Source organism: Clupea harengus, chromosome 26, assembly GCF_900700415.2.
Source record: "Clupea harengus chromosome 26, Ch_v2.0.2, whole genome shotgun sequence".
Classification (NCBI taxonomy): Eukaryota; Metazoa; Chordata; class Actinopteri; order Clupeiformes; family Clupeidae; genus Clupea; species Clupea harengus.
In genome coordinates this window covers 10,259,774-10,285,639 of record NC_045177.1, presented here as the reverse complement: position 1 = coordinate 10,285,639, position 25,866 = coordinate 10,259,774, and the positions used below count along the sequence as shown (strand labels likewise).

The following is a 25,866-nucleotide window of genomic DNA, read 5'->3' as shown; positions in this document are numbered from 1 at the left end:
AAAAACGCTATTGGGCTAATATATGCTTGTGTCATCTGCTTGTCCTTCTGAAGAGAGGTTGATAATGAGCGCATGCCTCTTGGCAGTAAGGTGCTATGTACAATAAGCCAACACTTCGCTGCATCACTTCTCACCTCTAGCAGATGTATGAAATGTCTGTCTCAGTTTACCTTTGACAACCACCAAACATGACTTCAAAAATAACCCAATCACCAAGGAGTAAATAGTAAACCCTTAATTTCATTTTGGGCAATTCAATGTAATGGGCAATTCAATGTAATTTGCAGAGATTACAATTGCAAACTTTTGTTTTCCATCAGAAACCCAGTTTGAGCTGTTGACCTGTTTCTCCATGGACTGTGTATGGCCCTCAAGGTCAACAAGTGAGTTCCGCTTGACAAGAGAGTATTTATTTTATTTTAACTAAATCCATTTATTTGAACAAGATGAAACACACAATATCAGCTTCAGTTTCAGAAATGGAACCCCCGGCAACAACATGAACATCAAACTAGTGATTCTTAGACCTACTGTAACCTACGCTCTCTTTTGAATAATACAAACAAAAAAAAGTACTCACTTATAACTTATTATTATTATTATTATTATTATTATTATTAATGAAAAAAACTTGGTGAGATCTTGTCATTGTTGCCTTTGCAGGTCATCAGTAATCCATTTGGGATGAAATGGGACACAAATGAGGGGACCAGATTATAAAATCCCAGCGTGCATTGCAGGTCATTGGTAAGGAATCACTGGGGACAACTGCCTTCCGTTCCTAAGTCCAGACCGACCAGCTGTGACCATTATGGCCCACCTTTAATCGGTAGAAATCGCTAGATTCAATCTTCTACTTAAATCGCCTCGCGTCTCGTGCAGGACATCTGATCCAATCAGAGAGGCGGGTATGCAAGCGACTACACTCAGCCCAGATAATAAGCCCAGAAATAGACGTGTTGGTTTAGCTGATAAGAGTACAGGGACGAGTGGAGTGGCATCATTTCAGGGCGATATAGAACACGAGCCGTGGCATAACTAGTTCATCAGTGCTTACATTTTGGATTCAATTTCCACTTCAATTTTCTTCACTCTGACCAAATTGTAACACCTTACAAAATGCCTGCTCGCTAGTCACAATAATAACGTGAATAAAGCCTAGCATAACACAGAAGATTGCTTAAGGCAAATGTGGACCAGGATTCTTCAATAAATGTTTCCCCTCTAAGGGACATTCCACCCCAGCCTTAAACACCAGGACCAAGCAGCCTGCCCAGGTGTGGACGGGAGCAGAGCACCGTGAATAACTCCATAAGAGGCCAGAGGAGACCATGACCGTGACCAGGCCCAAAGCATTCCACACCGAGCTGGAGGGCAACAGATAAGATAGGGGCCATGGGACACGACCTTCCTCATGAATTAAGGTCAGCACAGGCAGGCAACACCAGAAAGCAGATACATCCTTCCATACTACAGCCATTGCTCCTATCCAGATGGGCAAGCTAAATCAACACAAAGGGCGGACACTGTGATACTGCTCCCATGTTAATGTGGGTTTTTGAGAGCAGGTGTGGACACAGTGCTGAGCGACCTCAAATGGAAACAACAACAGCTCTATTGAGCTATTATGAACCCACAGCTGGAGAAGGGCCAAGCAACCAGCAAAATGTGTTTTTTATTGTTGTTTAATTTGTTGTTGAGAGTGGTACGGTAACGTTATTACTGTTTTACACACATCTGACAAAACTGCATCATTGTTCTTGCAGCAACACGTGTTTTCAGCCTTAATTGACATAATGCAGTCGAGTTCCTCTTCACATAGCTCTCGCCCGGAACGGCCTAAGCAGGGCCAGTCAGACACTCAGAACATGTCTGACGTCTGCTCTGACAGGAGCATAAATCAGGGTGAGAGGACCCTGAGCATAAATCAGGGGGAGAGGACACTGAGCATAAAACCTGTTTCCTCAGACATTACTGCTGGAGAGTGCCTCTGTGTCAAGGTCTGACCATCAATATCTCACAGCCGCTTCCGGGCCTCCAGATGTACTGTAGTAGCTCCGAGTGCATTCTCCTCCTAATGCATGACTCATCCTCCAGGGGAGAGAGAGAGAGGAGGCTGAAGTACAAGCGCCGGACACTTACGCATGTCGGTAATTCAGGAACTCATCCAGGACGTCGTCCACTAAATACGCCTGCCCCTATCAGCTTCCAGATTCAATTAAGTGCTCATAAAAATCTGCTCTCTCTTCAACATGTCCGCTTTTACTAAAAAAAAACACACAAAGGCTTTGTGGCTGATGTGACATCAGTGAGGTATTTCCTTACTGCTTGGAGAAGCCTAACCCTGACCCTGGAGAAGAACACCCACAGACTCAGCAAACTGGAGTGCAGTAGCAGCTCATTAACGTGTGCTTTGTGTAATCAGGAGTGCCCTCTGGATGCTGGGAGACAAGAATGTTACACGTCGTATTAAAATATAGCAGCTTTGCTCTATGGCGAGGAGGGTGGGGTCCTCACAGGTCTCTCCTTTCACCTCTCTGAGTCACGGATGCGGTTCTGCTGATGTAGCAGACACTTCCAGTCAACTGACTCATGCCCGTGCTCCACTATATCACTTCAGGGACTGGAGAAAGGGAGTAGAGACTTGCTGACAAAGAGTCTTGTAAAACATAACAATGGTGTGCCAGGAACTTGAAAGTCCCTTTGGTCACATTCCAAACGGTTTCGATTGGCGGAGCTTGCTCTCGGCGTAACATTGGGCCAATAGATAACGTGCTCACATGGGATCTAACCAATCAACATTCAGTTGAAACCTGTTGCTTGCGTTGGCCGGCAGCTTCAGGCCACCTCCTCTTATAACACTGGAGTACATGCACATATGTATATGGTTTCTGTCCATTGATATTGACCCTTCCTGAAATGGACCTCTTTGACATGTGTATTGAAGTCTTTCCCACCCACATGCACTTACTAAAGTGTGGTGAGGCAGCCCTTAATAACTAGAGCGGGAACGATCTCCAAAGGGATCATTCATTCAGAAAAAAACATATAATTGTCTGGATGGGGAGAAATAAGACTGTGTGCTGTCTGAATGAGAGCATCAGCAAGTCCAGCATGAATCCCTCGGCAAACATGCATAAAATAACACACACACACACACACACACACACACACACACACACACACACACACACACACACACACACACACACACACACACACACACACACACACGAGGGGGATCATTCATGCACGAGGTGCGAGGGGGCGCAAGCACGGAATGCTAATGCGCCTACCGCATTCCCGATGACCTCACCGGTTTGCTTTGGTCGTCACAGAGGAAACCAGGAGCGGCGGGCTGGGCTGCCCTCTGAGGGAGTGGCAAGGACGGACAGGGCCTTTCACACAGGGAGGTGGCGGGAAGCCGGAGCACAGTGCTGAGTGTGTTCCTGCAGTGTGTGGGTTGAACCCCTCTGGGGTGGGGTACGGAGTGCAGCTGGTTGGCTGATCAGCTCGGGTCCAGCTTCCGCTCGCTCTGACGGGTTCAAGGGCTTGTCTCGTTATCACTGACCTCACTTTCCTGGTACGGACATTATACCCCCTTGCTTCCTTTTTCTGTTTCCCCCACACACAAAACATCCCTGCCACTAAATCTGTTCCATGGCAATATCAGTCCCAGACACAGGCCGAGACAGAGGCCTGCCAGGGAGCCCGAAGAATGGGCTCTCCTATCTGCCCAGCTGCAGCACCCGGGAAGGATATAATCGAGTCAAGAGGGGGGCTCTTGACTTCCCTTTCAGTGCCTCCTCCTAGAGCCAAGACCTCAGCCACCTCAGGAAAGAATGCTGATCTCAACTAGATGGTTGTCGAGGCAGAAGCGTGTGGGGGGCAATTTTGGGGGGAATTTTCACAGACGCACTGTTTGTACAACATGGTTTAATTGTCCAGGGAGTGATTTAGTATGCCTCGCATGATTGGTATCGTTCCTTCCTCCATCACAAGACTGAGCCTGGAGCCATTTCACATGAATGCTTTCTGAATATAATAAAAACAAGCAAAAATGTAATTGGTTTTCCACTCTGTCAGAAAATACTACAAAGCTGTTACAGAAATTTAAAACAAGGATGTTTTCATGGAGGGACTAAAGGAAAAGGCCTACAACTACAGCTTCTTCAATCTGAATAACCGTTTTATGGATGCAAATCTAAACCGCCAGTATGACCAGTATGGCATCACACAGTGCTATTCTCTGCAGGCCAGTCGTTCAGCGGGAGCTGCTCTGTGGCCATTGACAGTGAGCTCATTGTGATCCTGTAGCTCACTGGGCACAAGCCAGGCTGCACTATTGATGCCCAATGCCCACATTAAATGAAAGCAATGAGCTGCAATGGGCATTCACCTCAAAACACTACAAAACCCAGCATGCCGTTCTTCTTTTGTGCCATTCACAAAGTGGCTTATACATAGCGGGAACATGGTGAACGTGTTCAACAAAAAAGCAACAGGACAACATAACATGTGAACAATGAAGTGTTGGCAGGTAGAGAAAAACCACAAAGTCTGAGGATTGAAATATCTGCGGATTTCACCCGGGCCAAGTGAAAGTGGTAAACCTTAACCTCTTGGTCACATTACAAACAAAAACAACAGGGTGTGCTTTAGCGTACTAAGCTGCTCAGAACTATGCAGCACAAACTCCTGTAAAAAGCAGATCATTGTCGGTCGGCTCCATTGGAAGTCCCTGCAGGTCTCAGTCAAAGGTACAGGCTTCATCTCTCCCTGTGGGCAATCCAGTCCCCTAATGACCCGCCTCTCCCGGTCCTTCTGGCCCCCTCTATAGTGCCCCATTCCGCCCCCCTCCGAGTGGATTAACACAGTGGTAGAGCTCATTCCACACATTCCAGACCACATCCCTGCCAACCACAAGCCTCCTGCTCCCTGCTCAGTGAACCTGCAGTGCCCCGACAAACAGAGCTGAGTCTCAGGGTCCTGCAGTGCCCTCACAAACAGAGCTGAGTCTCAGGGTCCTGCAGTGCCCCCACAAACAGAGCTGAGTCTCAGGGTCCTGCCTGCCTTTGCAGTCCTCCACTCACTGAGGACTCATGGAAAGTTGGCATGTGTTTTTCACACAGACAGATTTCTGCTCTCAACTTAGCCCAGTAGGAGAGTGTGCCTAGAGCAGGATAATGCACTGGAAAGAGAATCAATCGTATTTCATATTTAAACGAATCCTGATCCAAACCACAGGGAAGACATTTTGGGTTCTACATTCTTGACATCGGGGGCAACAATAAAACTGCATGAAGTGTTATGAAGATATGAAGTGTTACTCAACTCATCACAACTGGTTTAACGATCTATACGAGAGTTTAAATGCCAACATTATGCTATGCTGTGGAAAATCTATTTTAAGGAATGGAAGATGGTTTACAACTCCTTTCCTGTCTAACACATCTGGGCCTTTACACACTACTAGGCAAGACACTCGGGCCACTTCTCGCAGGAAAATAAGAGGAAGTTAAATGTATATACATTCACTAATCCACTTCTCTCAGAGCACTGATCAGTACTTATATGAAGGAAGAGGACTTCAACAAATGCAAACACAAGACAGTGGATATGTCTACAGTATATCCAGTATATTCTCTGACCCATTAAAACAACTCAGTCACTGAGCTCTGTGGTTTGGACAATGGCGAGACTTATACAGAGAAGACAGACAGGTGTTTATGTTAGTGATGTAAGAGTCAAGAGGATCTTCTGCACAAACCTCTTCATGTGGCTTCAAATGGTTTCAATGGAGAGGAAGTATCATTGCAGTAAGTCATTTCAGTTTTGCTGACACACACTGCATATCCATTCAGAGTGTGTTTATCTGACCTTGGCGGTTGTGCTTTATGAGCGCTCTGAAGTCAGTGCTTAACATTAAATGACTAGAGCCTCTGAATGCAAACCAAAAGCCTTCAGCACAAGAACACGACTGAGATGGAAAAAGTATATAAATTGCCCTGTAATCTTTCCTTCAGGTGAAACTAAACAGAGTTATGCCTCCACAGGACGGAGAACTTCAACTTAAAAATGGAAATGAAAAAAAAGAAACAGGTGACTAGAGTTGCATGATATGCCGGTGCTGAAGACGTACCACGTTACTCAAGAGTTTTGGAACCGTTCGCACTTTTTTATTACGTGAACCGTGACGGCTTTTTGACATAACGGCTAATAGGAATCTGTCTCTTGAAGCACAGCGCTGACAGTGGAGACGTTGTGCTAGTCTGTGTGTATGTGTGACGTTTAGGGAAATAACCCTGACTCTAATATGGACCGCAGCAACGTGAAGTGAGAGCGGTTTTGTTCAGAGACTAAACTTGAAGAGATGGCAGCAGCTTCAGCAACACCTGAATTCAAAGAGGGGGCCCGAAGTGGAATATGGAGATATTTTGGCTATGAAGGCGAGCCCCTAACACAGCAGCACCGCTGTGTCTAAAGGGTGTCTCGCAAAGGAGGGCAACCGGTCAAACCAGGCCAAGCATCTGTCGGACAAAAATCCCAAACTCTTCAAGGAGGATTCAAAGGCTGACAGTTGACTAGTTCACTCCCGTTAAGTCCATGAAAAATACAGTGATCGAAAAGCCTCTCCGCAGTCGTAATATACATAAATAGCCTACATATTTGCACAGCGCTGAAAGTCTCATCCATAATGTTGTATGCAAAATAATACATCATGACAAAACCACAGGTGACAAAACAGTTTCAAGTTAAAGAGGACGAACCCAAGGAGCAAGGTCAAAATAAATCAGATCTCTGTAGAGAGAGAAAGATGCCAGGAGATGCCAGAATTCCCACACTGGGTAGAACAGGCTGAGCGCTGCTCTGATGAATGTTCGGATGAAGAACAGACCGAGCTGAAGAATGTTCGGATGAAGAGTCACAATCTAAAAGATGAACCCAGCTGTCCCAACTGCGCCAGGCAGGAATCTGGAATGCGGTCAGTCAAACTGTTATGTCATTGATCATACACACACGGCTCTGAGACTGTCTGGAGTGTCACTGGGAACTCTTGTGGCATGGATGGTTTGACGGAGAATATGGGAGCAAGAGACGTTTATGGGACCTCAGGAGGACACTATGCTCACAATCACGATTACAAATTGTGGTACAAAAGATGTCTTGGTTTAACCAAACAGAAACTTGCTGCTGATCTAGTTTCATCTGTGTTAATCCAATTAATTGAAATAATCTGGTTTCATTTCTTTGCACAAAGTCCTGAATCTTTAGACTTCTCTGGGGTTTAAACTTGTGAATCTGTGTCTCTTGTCTTGTGCATTAACCCCTGAAAACGTATTCATCTGTTATATGACAGCAATCACATGAATTCACATGAAGCCCTCTGATGTCACAAACCAGTTCCATGGCTAAGAGGTGCTCAGCCAGAATGCATCAGAAAGGTTTAACACAGTACAGCAGACATAGCAACATCTGGGAGGAGAAGAACAAAACCCCAAAACATCTACATTTGTTGTGGCGCATGGTGGGATGTGAGCGAAGGTGAGATGGAACAGCATTTCAAAAGGAGGAACGCGGAGCGACGGGAGAGGGTGACGGGAGTAACGGGAGGAGGATGTGGGAGAGGGTGACGGGAGGAGGATGTGGGAGGCGCAGCAGGAGGGCAGCTGGGGTCTGATCCCAGTAGACAAGCTGCAGTGTGGCAGGTCTGCCGCAGGCCGCGGGGCAAATAAACAAGTCACTCAGAAGGTCACCGTCGCTTGTCTCAAATAGCTACACTCTGTCTCCAAGGACTCGCCAAAACTCTGGATGTTGTGGTGGGGGAAAGGTTTCAGTAAATGAGATGGGGACTGAGTCAAACTCCAGCACAGTCGAGCAGAATCCAGCCCACTGCATTGCAATAAACTCAACCAGAGCAGTTCATTGAAAAGGCAGAGGAAAAATGCAAAGTCAAATCCAAAGATCGTATCACGGTTCTCAATCTGATTACTCCAGTCTTATCTCCACAATGGGATATTGAAGAAGCAGCACCTGAAAAAAAAAGTGTATAAAATCTGTCTGAAAAGTCTTTTGAGGTTCCTCTTGCGGTCCCTCTAAAATGGAGCAGGTCTCTTGCAGTGTAATCTCACTGGGCCCTGTGAGTTCCGCTGCTTTAAGGACAGATGAAAGCCTGAAGGCAAAGCCCTGGATTCGGTTCAAAAGAACACGCTAACAAAGAGCATTATTACTCATCAAAGCTTCTATTGGTACCAGGTGAAAAAAAGGACTGCAGAGCTTCCCACAGTGAGCATTGACGCCGACTATATCACACACAAAACACATTCTTTTGAGAGATCCGACCACAGTGTGAAGGTTGGAAAAGTCAGTAGGCAGAAACACATTGTGCTGCATCTGCAATGCACCAGCAATAAAGAGCATGGACTAAAAGACCATTAAACCTGGCCCTAACGTTTCAGGATCATACTCAGGACTATCAGAATCTATAACAATAAGGAGATACACCACTAAGCTGGAAACCTTCGCTTGGCACTGCCTACTAGGGGTGGGAATCTCTTGGCACCTCACGATTCGATTCGATTCCGATTCAGTGGTCAACGATTCGATTCTAAACCGATTATCGATTCTAAACCGATAAAACGATTATCGATGCATGTCGATTTTTAAAACATTTGAGTTTGCTACTCAGAGTCTCAAATCACTTCCTACTTTGTGTTTGATAATTAAAGAAAATCAACAGATTAATTACTTTCTCTATTTTTTTTTTTAGAGAAAAAGCTTTTCCTTGTCAAAATGATGACTTTCAATGAACAATGCAATAATCGATGCAGCTTGCATTTCAACACAAAATGGATGTGTAAAAAAATGAACTTTTCTGAATCGTTCTAGAGAGAATCGAGAGAAATCGAAGAATCGATTTTTTTTCCCACCCCTACTGCCTACTACACTGGCTAAGCGTAGTGCAAATAAACACTGGGCACAGGACAGCTTGGCTACACATGTGGTTTGTGGTGTTAAAATTAGCCCTTTCATGCATGCTGTCAACAGCCCATGGGGACATATTATAGCAAAGTATCTGACAGTGTAATTAATAGCAGATGTTGGTGTCTGGTTTTTAGGTGGTGGAGGTCAAGCCAGGGAGGGGGGTGAACTGCACAGCCTCTCTTTGTAAACGTTACACCTCATTTATTGGCCCATCTGGACCCAGAGTGGCATCTGAGCCAAGCTAAAATGATCTCCTCGGCAAGACCTGGCGTCCCTCAGCGGTTCATTAGAGGGGTTGGTGTTGTGCTTGCATTGCAAGCTGTGGCCAGTGTGGCAGATTTTGAGTAACACAACTGTCGAAAAATTGTGGAACTTCACATTTCTTAATCTATATACCGCTTGATATTTAGTGAATGAGTGAATCATGTTAGTGGTTTGCTTCAAGCTAAACAGCAGGTTTAGCTTGAATGTTTAAGGCTGGCTGGTGTGATAGGGTGCTGTGTGGGTGGGTGGGGGGGGGGGGGGGGGACGACTATGTTTGAGGGGCCATGTGAGGTGGCCTTCAGACAAAAGATTGATTGTCAATACCACTCTCTGCCTCAAAATAAAACACAGCTCCAAGAGGATGTAGCTGCAGAAGGCGATAGTCAGCCTTTTTATACACAATACTCCACGTTATCATGACTACCTGGGTGCTGGACACCACTGGTGTGGGGAGTGTGTAAGCTGAGGCCATCAGCAGGCTCTCTGTGTCCGAGTCGGGTGTTGCAAGGCGCCCAAGAGCACCACAGCCCCCCCCCACCCCAGCCCCCCCTCTATTATTACAAAAGCCCCTTTGTGCTCCACAATGCAGGTCACCATTGGCCTGCCTCTGGCTTGTGTGGACCCACTAAGCCCTTTAAGGCTCTTCCAGCAGCTCCTCAAAGAAAACATTTCACATGCATTCCCATGTCCGACCGCATACAATCAAAAAATATCTCTGTGATGGCTGGAGAGAACATTCCATATCCCAGGACATCGCCAAGGCCACTTTCTACAGGGCATCTCAGTAGTAGTGTTGTGCCTGCCTTGGCAATGATATTCAACGTCCAGAACTGGTTCTTCCGCACTCAAAAGACCACCCCCCCTGTCTGCACCCCCCCCCTAAGTAAAGATGGCGAAGAGAGGGAAGGGAACCAGTGAAAAGAAAACACACACAGGAAGCAGCCAGAAAAAGCTCCATTTGTTCACGATGAATGTGGGGGGTTATATGAGGAACGGCCTGCAGTGGTGGAGACAGGCCGAGCTTTCCATGTTGACAAGGGCAAGATATTAAAACACTTCTTTTCTCCAAACGTATTGCAAAATGACACCAGGCAAATATATCTAGCCTAATGGTCTTTAAGAAACCAATTTACACCGTGCATTTTACTGCATATCTGTCCGGAAATCTGATATGGGAAAAAAAAGATAGATGCAAAATCCATCTGCAACAAATGGGCGGCACTAGCCAGGAGTCAAGTGCCCAGAAAACGCATGTCCACTGGCACGGAGGTAAGACCCATAGGATCAGTGGCGCCAGAGCCAAATCTCTTCTGTACCCGCACGTGGGCTGCTTCCTCTGGAGAGACAGACTTTACATCTCAGTCTCTCTGGCCAAAGGAGCATAACTCAAGTGAGTGCTGCTGGATCTTGAATGTGAAAAGCTCTTCGTAATACACCGTGGAAAAAAATGCCCCCCCCCCCCCCCCTCTCACTAACAGTTTCCACGCATACCCCTGCATTCCAGACAACGCTTGTGAAATTAATTTATCTCTCGAAGGTGGAAAAATAAACAACGAAATCGAAGCAAGTCCTCGGGAAATAAATGGTTTACTCCTCCACGTCTTTTGTGTCATCTGATACTAAATTACTTTAAAAGGCCAGCCAAAACAACTAAACCGAATTGGTCAAAATTCAGAAATAAGCCATTACGGTTTTGATTGCCTGCGATATATAAAATAAAGCTTTGGTTTGAACCATGGTTTCCATTAGTAAACCATGGATAATTTGTGAGCTCTTGCTGTTGAAAGTGAATGCTGATCCTTTTCAATCATTTCACGACAATAAAACCACTTTTATGAGTGAGAGTGAAACCTGGCATGTTTCACTAAGGTAGCCTAATTAAAAACATGCAAGCTCACCGCAGTGGTCGATGGTTTCATGATGGAAGGTGGGAAATTGGAGAATTTACCAAAAGCGAATAGAGAACCGTGGATAATTTGCTCCATGCTGATTATGTCACTTAATTAAGTAACGCTCGAGTACTGTTTGGTGTGTCCCGTTCCCGTCCAGAGCCACACACACACACACACACACACACCTGTGTCTGAGGATTCACCGCCTCACTTTCCCCTCTTTTCAAAAGCACTGTGAAGAAGCTCTGCTCTGTCCCTGCCTGTTGCTCTTCTCCTGCACCACTTGCTCTGTCCCTGCCTGTTGCTCTTCTCCTGCACCACTTCGTTCGCTTCTTCACATTGGTACAAATACGCATATTTTCACACTGCAATTATTGCATTATTTGGACTTGCATCAAGAAATACATCAATATTTACTATAATCAACATATGTACAGTACCAGTCAAAAGTTTGGACACACCTTTAATTTTTTGGAGAAGTGTTTTCTTTACTTTTATTATTTTCTACATTGTAGATTTATACTGAAGACATTTAAACTATGAACGAACACATATGGAATGATGTACTAAACAAAAAAAGTTGTATCTACCATGTAGAAAATAATAAAAGTAAAGAAAAATCTTCTCAAAAAAATGAGAAGGTGTGTCCAAACTTTTGACTGGTACTGTATGTATATAACTGAGTACAATGAGGCTAGGAGTGATGTCTTCTTTTCTTACCTTGGAGCATACATCTGCAATTATTACATTATTTGGACTATTAAAAATACATAAATACATCAATATTTACTATAATCAACATATGTGCCTAGGAGTGAAGTCTTCTTTTCTTACCTTGGAGCATACATCTGTAGGCTGACTCTGAGATGGCATAGATGTGTGGGGGCATTTCGTGCCTCTTTTTGCCCCGGTACATCTCGATGATGTTCTCGGAGTATATGGGGAGGTTTTTGTAGGGGTTTATGACGACACAAAAAAGTCCCGAATATGTCTGTTGAAAAAGAAGGAACACAGAAAAACACAAAAGATATGAATTACCAGTCCAATCTCAGTTGAGTTTCTTAAGGAGAGGGTGTAACACACACAGTACATAATATTCTGAACAAGAGCTGCCGTGTGAACAGGTAATCTATACCATCCTTGTTAGGTAGTCAAAGAGGGATGAATTTGTTGCGGCCTATGCTGCATAATGCAGATAAGCCTCTGATTCAACTTCTTGCAGGCTGGTCATAAATCACCAGTGAATCAATCCCTTTACGGTGATTAGAGACGGAGAAAACCTGCTGATTAGGAGTGTAACGATTCAATGATACAAACTTGTAACAGGTTTAAACGTTAAAGATGCAACTGCATCGGTATGCAGACCCCTGGATCAATCTAAATGTACTATGAACCAGTCAATGGCCCGATTTCTAAAGTCATGAATCAGTTGACTGAAGCTTTGCTGCTAATAAGAGCAGCCTATACTAAGATCAGTTGACTGAAGCTTTGCTGCTAATTCTGCTTGAGTAGCCTATACTAAGCTGCTGCAGAAGACCTAACGTTATAAGTTATGTTACCTTCAAAATAATAATGACCTTTCATTCGCCAATAAATCGTCTCTAATAGCGCAACGCTAATAGAGTGTCTTGCGCTGACCTTTTACAAGAGTACCATTAGTGTTATGTCACTGATGTATACTGCAGTGGCCAGTGCTCAAATTAAACCCATCCACAATTAACTGGTGACAAAACCCAATGGATCAGACACACTACGCCGTCTCCAGTCGAAGATGCAAGATGCTTTGGTTACCTTAGCATTACAAAACCCAATACCGTTGTTTGAGTCATGATACTGATCCCGACTTGTCAAAACCGATGCGTACTGCTCAACACGAACAAGGCCTCACAACATGTGTGTGTGTGTGTGTGTAGTAAACTTGTTAAACGCAGTATACTGGATGAAGTCATATCCCCTCCATATTTCTTTTCACTCTTGTTTATCCAGTGTAAACGTGAGCTTATTTATTATGATTTACATATCGGTATATTATTCTGATTTGATCTTCAGTGCTGCCCCAAGATCCACCCCTGCGGGTTTACATCCTGCCCAGCTGAGAGGCAGCTGTTCCCACACACACACACACACACACACACATATATATACACACACACACACACAAACACACACAAACACACACACATATATAAACACACACACACACACACACACACACATATATACACACTCACAAACACACACACACATACACACACACACACACACACACACATACACACTCACAAACACACATACACACACACACACACACACACACACACACACACACACACACACACACATATATAAACACACGCACACACACACACACATATACACACACACACACACACACACACACACACACACACACACACACACACAGGGAGACAGGATGACCTCCTGTCTTAATGCTCTAGTCAGCCAGTTAAAGAAAAGAAAAAAATCTAAATACCATGACAGCAGATCTGACGGGAATGTCAGCTTATGTCCCAGTTTGACTGGCTTTGGCTAAGCTGTGGTCGATGATGACATTTTCTTTTCATATGAAATGGGACAGCTGGAGACACTTCCTCTCGCTCTCATTCTAATAAATATTAGTATGGTCTAAGGGTTTTTGTCAGTTTCTCCCTGTTTTTACAGGATGTCATTGCTTAAGAGTAATGAGCCAGCTGCACTGGGCTGTCTGTGACCGGCAGCGGGACACCCGGCAGACAGGGCAGAGGGCAGGTTGGGAGAGGGCTAATCCCTGTCTGTCTGCCGGGTGGGCTCTCCACTAGCTGGAGCAGAAGGGTGGGGGGAGGTGAATGTGTGTGTGTGTGTGTGTGTGTGTGTGCGTGTGTGCGTGTGTGTGTGTGTGTGTGTGTGTGAGTGTGTGTGTGAGTGTGTGTGTGTGTGTGTGTGTGTGTGTGTGTGTGTGTGTGTGTGTGTGTGTGTGTGTGTGTGTGTGTGTGTGTGTGTAGGAAGGGAACCGGGGTCAACAGCCCGTATCCAACCCCCTCTCACCCTGCCTGGCTATGTCACTACATTCCAGTAATTATGCTGTCTGTGCTGCGCAGGGGTGCGGGGGGGCGGGGGTGCGGGGGTGCGGGGGTGCGGGGGGGCTAACCTAGTTGCTAAGCTGGGACAATGGATGAGTGGCGCAGGCATGCGGGGGGCAGCCACGGGGTCCTGCAGAGATCCCACAGCGCCCATCACGGGTTCCGTCTCGCCGTACGGGGGCGGCTCTCTCAATCGGCCACCCCCCCCCTCCAACCCCCCCCGCAGGGACCAGAGCAAACACGGCGACACTCCACCTAAAACCAGCGCGCACACGCATCCGATCTGCAGCTTCAATTACTGGTGATCGTATGAACGAAAGTGCAGCTTCGCCCCAAATCCAGATCATCAGACTAGGATCATATTTTTGGTGAGGTTTCACAAAATCACTGCAATCACTGTGCAGTGAGGCCTATGATGCAATGTTATATTTTTTGCTAGAATGAATGAAATGTAGCCTCTTTTCATGTGAGGTTTATAAGGTTCATCTAATGAATCAATTGTGTAAACACCACCATCCTGGGATGAAAACACACCACACCTCTGAAGGCAAAGCCTGACAGCGTAAATCTCCCATCTAACCTCAAAAATGATATAGCAGTGTTACGGCTCAGTGGCTAAATTCTGTTTTAGGTTACCTCACTTCACCTCTGAAGGGGCAAGGTGACAGACAGGGCGCGTGGGCATTATCATTCTGCAGCTCTGCACATTATGTGGGATCTGATGTTAAACACCGAGCGAGACTCCACAGTGCGAGTAATGAAAAATGCACGACCTGGCAGTGGGCTGCATCAAATTAGAAAGATGTCCAAACCCCATCTTTAGAGGGGAGTATGGACCCAGGGGAGTGTGGACAGTGCATTACTGCTGCAGATGCTGCGAGGGGAACCCCTACTGTTCTGCCCGTAGGGGTGGGGGTTTTGGGTGGTGTATCTGTGTCCCTGCCCTGAAATGGGCAAGGCGCCAGGCAGACGGATCAGCGGCCTGCTGGGGTACGTGGGGAGCGGGGATGACTCAGCTGGCACGCCCTGGCAAAGCCCCCCCCCCTAACAGGCTAGAGTGGGGATAAGAGAGCGCCCTGCCTTAACCCCCACCATCAACCCTCCTGCCCAACCCGGCTGGCCTTGTGCCCACAGGAGCGCTGCTGGGAGTGGGGACCTCTGCCAGGGGAACCGGAAGAGCGCAGAGGGACCAGGGCCTCTAACACAGTTGATCTGGTGCCCAGTGCAGCAGTCATGTCCAAACGCTCCTCACAGCCAAGTCCAGCTTAGCAACCACATTGGGCGTCTTTCTCAGAGCGGGCAAAACAAAAAGGGAAATGTTTTCAGGAAGAGAAAAAAGGGCTGGTTTGGTTTTATCTGTGTTCAGTGGACTTCATGTGAATCAATTCAAGTTCAAAAGGGATCAAATATGCATGTCCTATGTATAAAGGGTTGGGAACAAAGAGATGGTCAGTAAGCTGTCTCACACACTCGTTCTGGGCTGAGGAGTGGGAGGCTGTGAATTCAGCACCATTTGAGTTCACAGCTCTTCCCACACACACTGTGTGTGTGTGTGTGTGTGTGTGTGTGTGTGTGTGTGTGTGTGTGTGTGTGTGTGTGTGTGAGTGTGTATGTGTGTATGTGTGTGTGTGTGTGTGTGTGTGTGTGTGTGTTTGTGTGTGTGTGTGTTTGTGTGTGTGTGTGTGTGTGTGTGTGTGTCTGTGTCTCTGTGTGTGTGTGTGTGTGTGTGTGTGTGTGTGTGTGTGTGTGTGTGTCTGTGTCTCTCTGTGTGTGTGTGTGTGTGTGTGTGTGTGTGTGTGTGTGTGTGTGTGTGTGTGTCTGTGTCTCTCTCTGTGTGTGTGTGTGTGTGTGTGTGTGTGTGTGTGTGTGTGTGTGTTTGTGTGTGTGTGTGTGTGTGTGTATGTGTATGTGTACGTGTACGTGTGCGCGTGTGCGTGTGCGCGTGTGCGTGTGTCTGTGTGTGCGTGTGCGTGTGTATGTGTGTGTGTGTGTGTGTGTGTGTGTGTGTGTGTGCGTGTGTGTGTGTGTGTCTGTGTCTCTCTGTGTGTGTGTGTGTGTGTGTGTGTGTGTGTGTGTGTCTCTCTGTGTGTGTGTGTGTGTGTGTGTGTGTGTGCGTGTGTGTGTGTGTCTGTGTCTCTCTGTGTGTGTGTGTGTGTGTGTGTGTGTGTGTGTGTGTGTGTGTGTGTGTGTGTGTGTGTGCAGGCCACACCCCAAGCAGAGCTCAGAGGAAGGCAAGCTTTGATGAGATTCTCGTCTGTGTATGAACCACAGTAAACTCCAAGGATACGTTACCTTGTGCATCCCATTTCTGTGAAATCCCAACACTACAATTTCTAACCAAGGACATGTCCACTGTTAAGGTTGCCATGATCTGCGTGGTATCTATTCTAGAGACCCTGAAAGACAGCTTCCTATTGGGTACGATTATAGCCTCAAGGAAAGCACAGAGGTAGAAAAAACGATAATTTTCCGGAAGGTTCTTCTGTGCAACGCTCAGGGCTGAGTCATGGACGTGGCGGCGGTGGGTCAGCCTCTCTGCGTGTCTGTGTGTGTGTGTGTGTGTGTGTGTGTGAGTTTGTGTGTGTGTGTGTGTGTGTGTGTGTGTGTGTGTGTGTGTGTGTGTGTGTGTGTGTGTGTGTGTGTGTGTGTGTGTGTGTGTGTGTGTGTGTGTGTGTGTGTGTGTGCCTCTCTGCCCACTCAGCCTCTCTGCTGAAGGACAAGAGTGGGAGGGCTGCATGGAAAGTGACATCCCATCCCTTTCAACCGACTCTTAGAGCCAGCAGGACTAAAAGCAAGACTCACTAAATCAGCAAGCAGCAATAGACAGTGCAATCGATCTCAGAAGTGATCTTATCTCTATCATGTGCCTCCATCAGGGATCACATTGCTCTGGACGAGACGATAACCAGAGGAAAGAATAATGACAGCAGTGTTGATTTTAAACAGGAATTTTAAATGTAGTTTTAGTGTTAGCCGTTCACGGAACATTGTAGTTGGTTTTAAGTAGCTGGATTTTTTGTTTTGTTTTAGTCAAGATTTAGTCAGTGGACTTCCGTTTGACATTTAGTGAAATTTTAGACAATGTCTTAGTCATACTTTTTTCAGACAGTTTCATGATACAGTCTTTACTGCTACTTAAACAATACACGCACCTTCCTAACCAACCACCAAGTGGGCAGTGGCTGATGTTAATATGCCTATATGTTTAACAGAAAGAACAAATGAATAGCCTCAACAGTGGTGGTGCTATCAGAATCAGAATCAGAATCAGAATCAGAATCAGAATCAGAATCAGAATCGTGTTTATTGGCCAAGTAAGTTTACACATTCAAGGGATTTGGTTTAGTGGCTCTCAATGTACTTACACAGAAATGTACAACACAACAGTTTAGAATCAAATAAATAAATATAATATAATATAATAATTTGCTATACGCCTAGGTAGTAGGTACACATTTTAATGGAACTTAATGACTGAATGCTTCTATCTGAAACTCACACATACATGTTATTTTAAAATCCATTTGAATTATATGTCGTAATATATGTATGACTAAATCAAAGAAGCATTCACTAGAGACATTCTTCTTTGTATTATTTTATGGAGAAACTTCAAAGGTCTTTAATTTCTGCTAAATGTAAACACTACCACATGAAGAACTGTCCATTTTGGCGTTCACTGGCATCCCTCTAAAGCAGTGGTTCCCAAACTTTGTACAGTCCCGTACCCCTTCAGACAAAGTTTTCCTTTTCACCTTTTACTTTCATTCCGTTTTAATCCATTTCGGCTCATTTTGTTCACCCAGAGGTAGATTGATGGCTTAAAATGAGTGAATAATATGTGCCACAAGTGACCCAAACCTTCTAAGGTTGTTGTTTGCCAGCCAACAACAGAACAGAAGACTAAAAAAACATTATTTGCAGGCGATCAGCACAGACGTGACATTTTCTCAGTGGTTTTGTTTTCTAATTAATGCTTGTTCATCGTTGCGATCATTGTTGTGTTTATAAGAAAGAAATACAGCCTTGCAGGGCAAAATACAGGGGAATTTGGGCAATTTTGATGCACAAAATGATGTTTCCGTCTGAAAGTTGCAATTCTGTTTCAAACGGTACATTCTGCGAATTCCGTCCGTTTTCTGTTATCGCGGAAATTTTCTCCCCGCGTACCCCCTGAACCACTTTGCGTACCCCTGGGGGTACGCGTACCCCAGTTTGGGAACCGATGCTCTAAAGAGACATGCCAACATCATGATAGTTCAAAGCTCTTAGCAGATAGTTACCTAACGTTTATTTCACACTTTGTCTGCTGTGAAGTGTGCACGGGCCACAAAGACCACTGAAGCTCTTGCAATCCCTTATATGTTTCTGCAACAATCTGCGAAGCACCTTTAATACTGGGGATGCTTGACATAATGCACATTTCACATGTCAGTTGAGCACAGCTCTCAAGCATGAGCCTTTGACTGGTCCACGCACAGCTCTCAAGCAGGAGCCTTTGACTGGTCCACGCACAGCTCTCAAGCAGGAGCCTTTGACTGGTCCACGCACAGCTCTCAAGCAGGAGCCTTTGACTGGTCCACGCACAGCTCTCAAGCAGGAGCCTTTGACTGGTCCACGCACAGCTCTCAAGCAGGAGCCTTTGACTGGTCCACGCACAGCTCTCAAGCAGGAGCCTTTGACTGGTCCATGCACAGCTCTCAAGCAGGAGCCTTTGACTGGTCCACGCACAGCTCTCAAGCAGGAGCCTTTGACTGGTCCACGCAGAGGGCTGCAGATGGGGACCTAGATTAGGGACCATGGCACCCAGTCACTTGGCATGAAGTTATTTTTTAATCAAGGGGCAGCGTTTTTTTGAGCTCCGCATTGAAGTATGCCAGATATTCAAGGACAGCTGTGGCTCATCAGCGCACACAAAGGCCCCATTATGGCGGCGGGACCGGTGTGTGACTCAGCACGAGCCTCTGCAGCTGATTACCCCCAATCAGGAGGAGGCCAGACGGACCAGAGCCGCCACCTGGAGCTCAGCCTTGCAGCATCAGCAGTGGCCATAGTGCATCAGTGGCCATAGTGCAGCCTGGAGCTTTCCAACTAAATCAGCCCAAGGCTGAGCGGCATGCAGCTCAGGGAAGCACCGCCTGACAAGGCCTCCTCCTTGCACTGAGTTGGTGGCTATGACAACAGCCCCAGACATAGGAGCATCCCTCCTTAAATGTAACCGAGCGTGTTAACAGTCCTTGTTGACCAGAGGCCAGGGGGCAGTGGGGGGAATTCTGTCGAAGAGACGCACAACCCCCAAGAGGAGACAAAAAAGCACGTTCACATTATGCGTTTGATTTCTTTTTCGAGTCTGAAACACAGATAAACAGTCCGGAAGACTGAGAAGAGAGAGGGAAACCCAAATAGGACAAATGATCATTATCTCTTTGGCACTTGGACGCTCAAGCCTCCGCTGCATCCAAAGGACCATGTCAAAGAGTGGACCCCATTGAAATTCCAGCATGACCTCATCACAGGCCCTCTTGGGCACTGAGGGAAAGGAAAGAACAGACTCGAGCTGAGGAGCTCAACCAGCTGCACTCTACCTCTACTCCGCTCTGCCTAACCCCCCCCCCCTCTCTCTCTCTCTCACACACACACACTCCCTCTCTCTCTCACTCTCTCTCTCTCTCACACTCTCTCTCTCTCTCTCTCTCTCACTCACACACACTCTCTTTCATTCTCCCTTGTCTCAAGCGACCACCAAACTCTCCCTCTATTCCTGGAACGAACAGCACAAAGTAGGTCGAGACCACAAGGGAGAGGCACATTATTAGTGCCATCTCCACGTCACTAATACCACAGGATAAGGGGTTTCAGGGACATGATCTAAGAAGAAGATGATCTGTGTGACACCGCTTGTCAGATTTATAATGTGAACAGCCTCCTGAATTATAGTTTCCTCAATCAATGATCACTAATGTTTTGTTTCCTTCAAACACCTGGACATGCAGCATGTCTGTCACCATGAGGAAGTGAGACACACCAAAGCAGAGCACCTGTGACCTGAACACTGCTGGTCTTTTATTCACTGTAATGAAATTGCACTCGTCTGATTTCAGTGCAAAGGGTTTGATGTTTTTTGCAACAATGAAATGCATCAATACTGTGTAGTATTTCAGGTTGACATCATATTGCTTTTAAACCACAGATTCAAATCACATCTTAAACTCATAGAAACAAGGATGGTAATCAGTTACAACATCTCCAACACGTATCAAAGCACATCTGTGGACATGTAAAGGCTCTTGGGAAATGAAAACCTGATCTAAAGCTAATTTTTCTCTCTCTGCTTTTAACTGCTTTGTGTCAGTCATCTGAAAGGAGGCTGAGATGGGTTTGGATAGACACTCACGTAGATGAGGCCGGAGTAGTAGCGCTCCTTCAGGTTGTTTAGCACGGAGGCCTCGTTGAGGCAGGTGAGCTCCGCCATGTCCTCCACCTTGCTGAACTTGGGCGGGTTCATCTTCTGGATGTCGTCCTTGTTGACCATCGCCTTCTTGCCGTTCTCTGCCAGCTCCACCACCACCTCGTCGCCCTTCTCCTCGCGTATGCCGGCCGCCTCGAAACCGTGCCGCTCCGACGGCACCCACACCAGCTTCTTGGCCGTCCAGTCGGCCTGTGTGGCGGGGTTGTAGACCACAGCCCGGTCCACAAAGAGGTACCGCTCTGGGTCCTCCTGGCCACTCCGCTGTGCCATCACTGCTCGTCAGGACAGGACAGGCCACCTGGCAGAGGGAGAGAGTGGAAACAGTCATGCAGGATCAGTCAGCCAGGGGTCAAAAACAAGCGCAAAGCCATGGTCTCGAACGGTCAAGTTTCTGAAATCAGAGGAAAAATTCCTCTGAAATACCTAAGCTTATCAAAGTATTTTTGATTTACAACACATGCTAAACCATTTCACACTTAAATGACTTTAATGAGTTGTTTCATTTCACTAAAGCATGGGAATACTGCCCCCCCCCCCCCCACCTCCCCCTCCCCTTCCAGACTTTTCAAAGGGTGATGTAAGCTGGTAAGCATTCAAAGTAATTACAATATCAATCTACTGGAAAGAAAGACTCCAGAAAGACTCCACAAATATCTTCATCTATAAATCAATAATTATGTAAGTTCTTACTTGAAACGTATTTCAAAAGGACATGTGTTCCTAGCGGAAAAATCCCTGAAAATGGATGACACACTGCGCAAACAACCCGCAGCAGAGCACTTGCTCTAGTTAAACCCTAAATGCTTTGGCCATGAAGCACATCTCACAGCAGACCTGAGACATTTCACAACTGACTGAAATGAGAGTGAATAAATATGGCTGTCATTTCAAGCTCAGATAAAAAGGCTTCAATCTGCCACAAGAAAGAGCAGCTGTTTTTCAGCTAAACAAAGGCCCTACACACATTTGCACTCCACATCTCTGACCAGACTTTAGTGATTCAGTCACTTATAGTACCACACAGGGCTTCATGTCAAATTCCTCAGGCACCCGTCAAACAGGGGAGACATGGGCTCATTTGCCACATGTGCTGTCAGTATACACTGTGAAGGGGTCATTAAGGGTGCTTAGATGTATGCTGATGACGACACTTTATAAATTCAAACACACTCCAAAAACACGGTTTCTTCATCACTCCTGTTGAACAGATTCCCAAGCATGATGTTCCTCTCACTGACAATATAATTTTTTGTCTTTTAACACACACTTAAATTTCCATGAATCATTCCTAACCAAAAGGCAACCGGAGGTCTCAATTTTTCGTTAATTTGTTCCTAAATCAGCCAGGAACTTGAATGTCAGTTTGTATACAATCTCATTATGCACATAGCACTTCTGGGACCGCTGCAAAACGACCGGGATGTGTTAACTCGACTTCTCAAAAAGTTCCAAATGGAGTTCCAAATGGAGTCTTGAACCTGGTTTTGGTAATAATACAATAATAACACTATCTACACTTGTAAACACAAAGTGCAATGTATTTCGCTACAAGCATTTGCATCAGTTCCAAATGAAGTTCCAAATGGAGTCTTGAACCTGGTTTTGGTAATAATACAATAATAACACTATCTACACTTGTAAACACAAAGTGCAATGTATTTCGCTACAAGCATTTGCATCAGTCGACCGTTTAAGAGTTTAGCTAGGCACTGGTGGGTGATTTAAGTTGCTCTCGATGTAAACAACCAGGCTGAGTGAGGACGCCAAATGGGGATGTTATTTGCGTCAGAGACTTAAGGATGGGTAACATCACTATACACTATACTGGAAATACAGTGTAATAAAGAATATCTTAATTGTGTGTCCAACTTATGTTACATAGGGCCTACATGAGTTGTTACTTGTTACCATATGAATGGACACAAAATAGTCTATTTTTTTTCCATTGACACTTTATACCGCTGGATGTTAACTAAGCAATAACTTCAAAATCGCTCTATAAAATGACCGTATCTCTCCTACAACAAAGTAACCTATTTCCAGTTTCTTGGTTACACTAAAAGTGGGTCAGAACGATGGATGCAGAGATCAGTGCAGCTGACCCAGCTAACTGACGTGCTTGTGCGTCCCTGCGCAGAGCCCTTGAAAACCGCTAGGACGATATCATAGGACTGTGCGCCAGAGCAAATGGCCATCCCGAGCCGGGGAAACAGCACACAGCACAAGTGCCATGTCGGACCTTCTGCAGGTCGAAATATAAAGTCACGGTATCAGACTCTTTCAGTGATATGGAAAAACATAGTGTTCACTAAACTGACGAAACGCACTGAATACCGTTAATGTCATAATATTAGCCGACTTGTGTTAGCTACAACTTACGTAGGACAACGTTACACACCACTTGTTCGCTGTAATTGAAACAATTAATATTAGGAACCCATCTGCCCAACGAAACGACCAGATAAGTCATGATACAAAATCGTATAATACATATTTTTTAAATGACATGACAGACATCTTTCCCAACTAGTGAGTGTGACAGGATGGATGCTGCGGCAGCTAGCAGGCTAAATAAGTGCCTTCTATTCTAACGGAGTTGCACGCGCCTCATCATCAGTAAGTGGGTGGCCCAAACCATCTTAACGTTGGCTAGCTACCTGACATGACAATGGTATCTGCAGTTTTCAAAGGGATACCTAATTTAGAAATTCATAGTTGGTTGGAGAAAGAACACCAACAAGAGCACTTTCATTCAAATTTTGCATACCAATTCTGAACATCAATTCTGAAGCAACCGGTTAGCCTGCTAATGTTAGCCCGCTAGGTTATGTTCCTCCATCATTGAAAAGTCATGACAAATAATCCGTTAGCTTGTGAGACATTCCGCAAAAAACACCCCAAAACCATCTTAACTTACCAGATGCACTTGGTAATAAAACGTGTGCAACTTTTAAGGCGAATAAACCGATATCCAGCTGGACAAAACTGTATTCCAAGTGCGGAGAATTTCAGCCAATATTCCCTTATTTCGTCCTCCTTTTGCACCAATGATACACCCCCACCAACAGACAGCTCAACCGAACTCACATACCGCTTTTTCTATTCCCGCCTCTTTGGCGCTCTGAAGGCACACCCACTGATTAGCTATGAATTGTGATTGGATTGTATCCGTTCAGAGCCACAACCCATTGGTTAGGGAATACATCGTCTTCAAATAATTTAATTGATCATCCGCTCGGATTCAGTATTCCACTTGCTGATGCGAAGATTTTTACCCTGTACCTGAGAAACAGGACGTTTTATTTGCTACTTTTGTGATGGAGGAATCAGCCAGTGGCCACCGATATATGTCCATCAAAGTGGGAACATACGGCGCGTGGCCCAACATATTTGGTTGAGACCTGGCATTGTGAAGGAAAGCACGTGAAAAGGTGTGCTGACAGTTTTCAGAACTTTTGCTTGTAGGCTCCACGATGTAGAACAGAAAACTAAGATTTGATGTGATGTATTTATTCCTGGTTAGATTGTAGTGTGTTGCCATAAATTGCAATTAACTGAAATTAACCTATACGCTCCCCAATTTAGCAGATATTCTATATTTTTGCATGTTGACGTTTGTGTTATTTTGATACTGAAAGGAAAAGCATTGAATAACGTCCAGATATATAAGTATGACGTTAGCTTACATCACGAATGCTTTTAACATTAATGGCAAGGAAAGAATACACTCAATAACGAGTTTTTTTTCAAGAGGTGCGTGGATCAATGACATTCACGGGGAATTGACATGTCATGTGCACATCAAGATTCCCAGAATTCATACGTTAACCAATTTCAATATTAGCTTGGACAATATTGTATTTTTTTTTCAGTTTATTATTTTTAAGTGTATGTGACCAAATTAAGCAATTACTGTCAACTTTAATACGTCGTTTGGAGAAAGGTAGGTCTGTAAGTTTCTTCGAACAGGTTCATTTTACTCATTGACGTTGACATAGCACCATCTACTGGTCTAAAATAGGAACAAGAGTTGGATCAATTTTGGTCGGATCAATCAGTGTTTAAAAAAACTTTTCTCTTCGATTGTGTTTCCGTTGTCTTTATTCCCTCGATTTGTGGGCCTAGGCAATTTTAGACATAATCTTTTTCACAAGAAATAGTGCTGGCTAAATAAAAATACTACTGTCCGTTACCCTATCACAAAATATTGTAATACAGGACATGTTGACAGTAGAGGTCAGTATAATGATGTAAAGCTTGCAAGGTAGGTTATCAAATACTGAGAAGTCAGAAGTTTGAAAAAAAATCATCATTGATAAATCAGAAACACTTTTCAGTGTTCTATTTGCAATGACACTTGGTTATTTTAAAGTTAATGTACATACTACAATATTACATATAGTGTAGTGACCTGTAATTGTGATAGTCCAAACCTAATGTCTAAATGCATAGTGGTACACATTGGATGGTGGGGAATCTGGTGCAGTCTGCTGAACCAGTAATTTATACTGACATAATGTTGGAAATGCATGCATCTCAGAAATATTGTTTGCTGGTCTGCATAAGTAGAGGTCAGTATAATGATGTTGTGAAGCTTGCAAGATGACAAGGTAGGTTATCAAATACTGAGAAGTCAGAAGTTTGAAAAAAATCATCATTGATAAATCAGAAACACTTTTCAGTGTTCTATTTGCAATGACACTTGGTTATTTTAAAGTTAATGTACATACTACAATATTACATATATTGTAGTGACCTGTAATTGTGATAGTCCAAACCTAATGTCTAAATGCATAGTGGTACACATTGGATGGTGGGGAATCTGGTGCAGTCTGCTGAACCAGTAATTTATACTGACATAATGTTGGAAATGCATGCATTTCAGAAATTATTGTTTACTGTCCTGCATAAGAAGCATGCATTTTTATTTATTTATGATTCTCTTCTGCTGTACATGAACCACGTTTGACAGTTGCTCTCTCAGTGTCTTAATTATGTGTGCCTCTCTCCACCCCTCGCGCTCTCCCCACTCTATTGAGTGACGTGGATAGGGGTATGACTCATCAAGCCTCCTAGGACAACACATTTCCTCTTGACTGGCCATTGTTGTTGACTGACTGACCTGCGTCACAGATGTCTGCAGCCTGTGCCGTCATTATCCATGGGCACTGGTCTT

The 25,866-nt window shown here is 45.0% G+C and overlaps 1 protein-coding gene across 2 annotated transcripts in view; it reads right to left on the bottom strand.

The window, feature by feature from the left end:
• Positions 1-23,790, bottom strand: part of myh10 (myosin, heavy chain 10, non-muscle) — a 58,454-nt gene extending 34,664 nt beyond the window's left edge. For both annotated transcript variants that reach the window (XM_031563532.2, XM_031563533.2), the window contains exons 1-3: positions 23,608-23,790; positions 20,616-20,988; positions 11,976-12,132 (exon numbers count right to left, since the gene is read on the bottom strand). In XM_031563532.2, coding sequence (XP_031419392.1) covers positions 11,976-12,132; positions 20,616-20,960 — 502 coding nt within the window. In that variant the 5' untranslated portion in view covers positions 20,961-20,988; positions 23,608-23,790. The remainder of the gene's footprint in view (positions 1-11,975; positions 12,133-20,615; positions 20,989-23,607) is intronic.
• Positions 23,791-25,866: the final 2,076 nt, after the last annotated feature.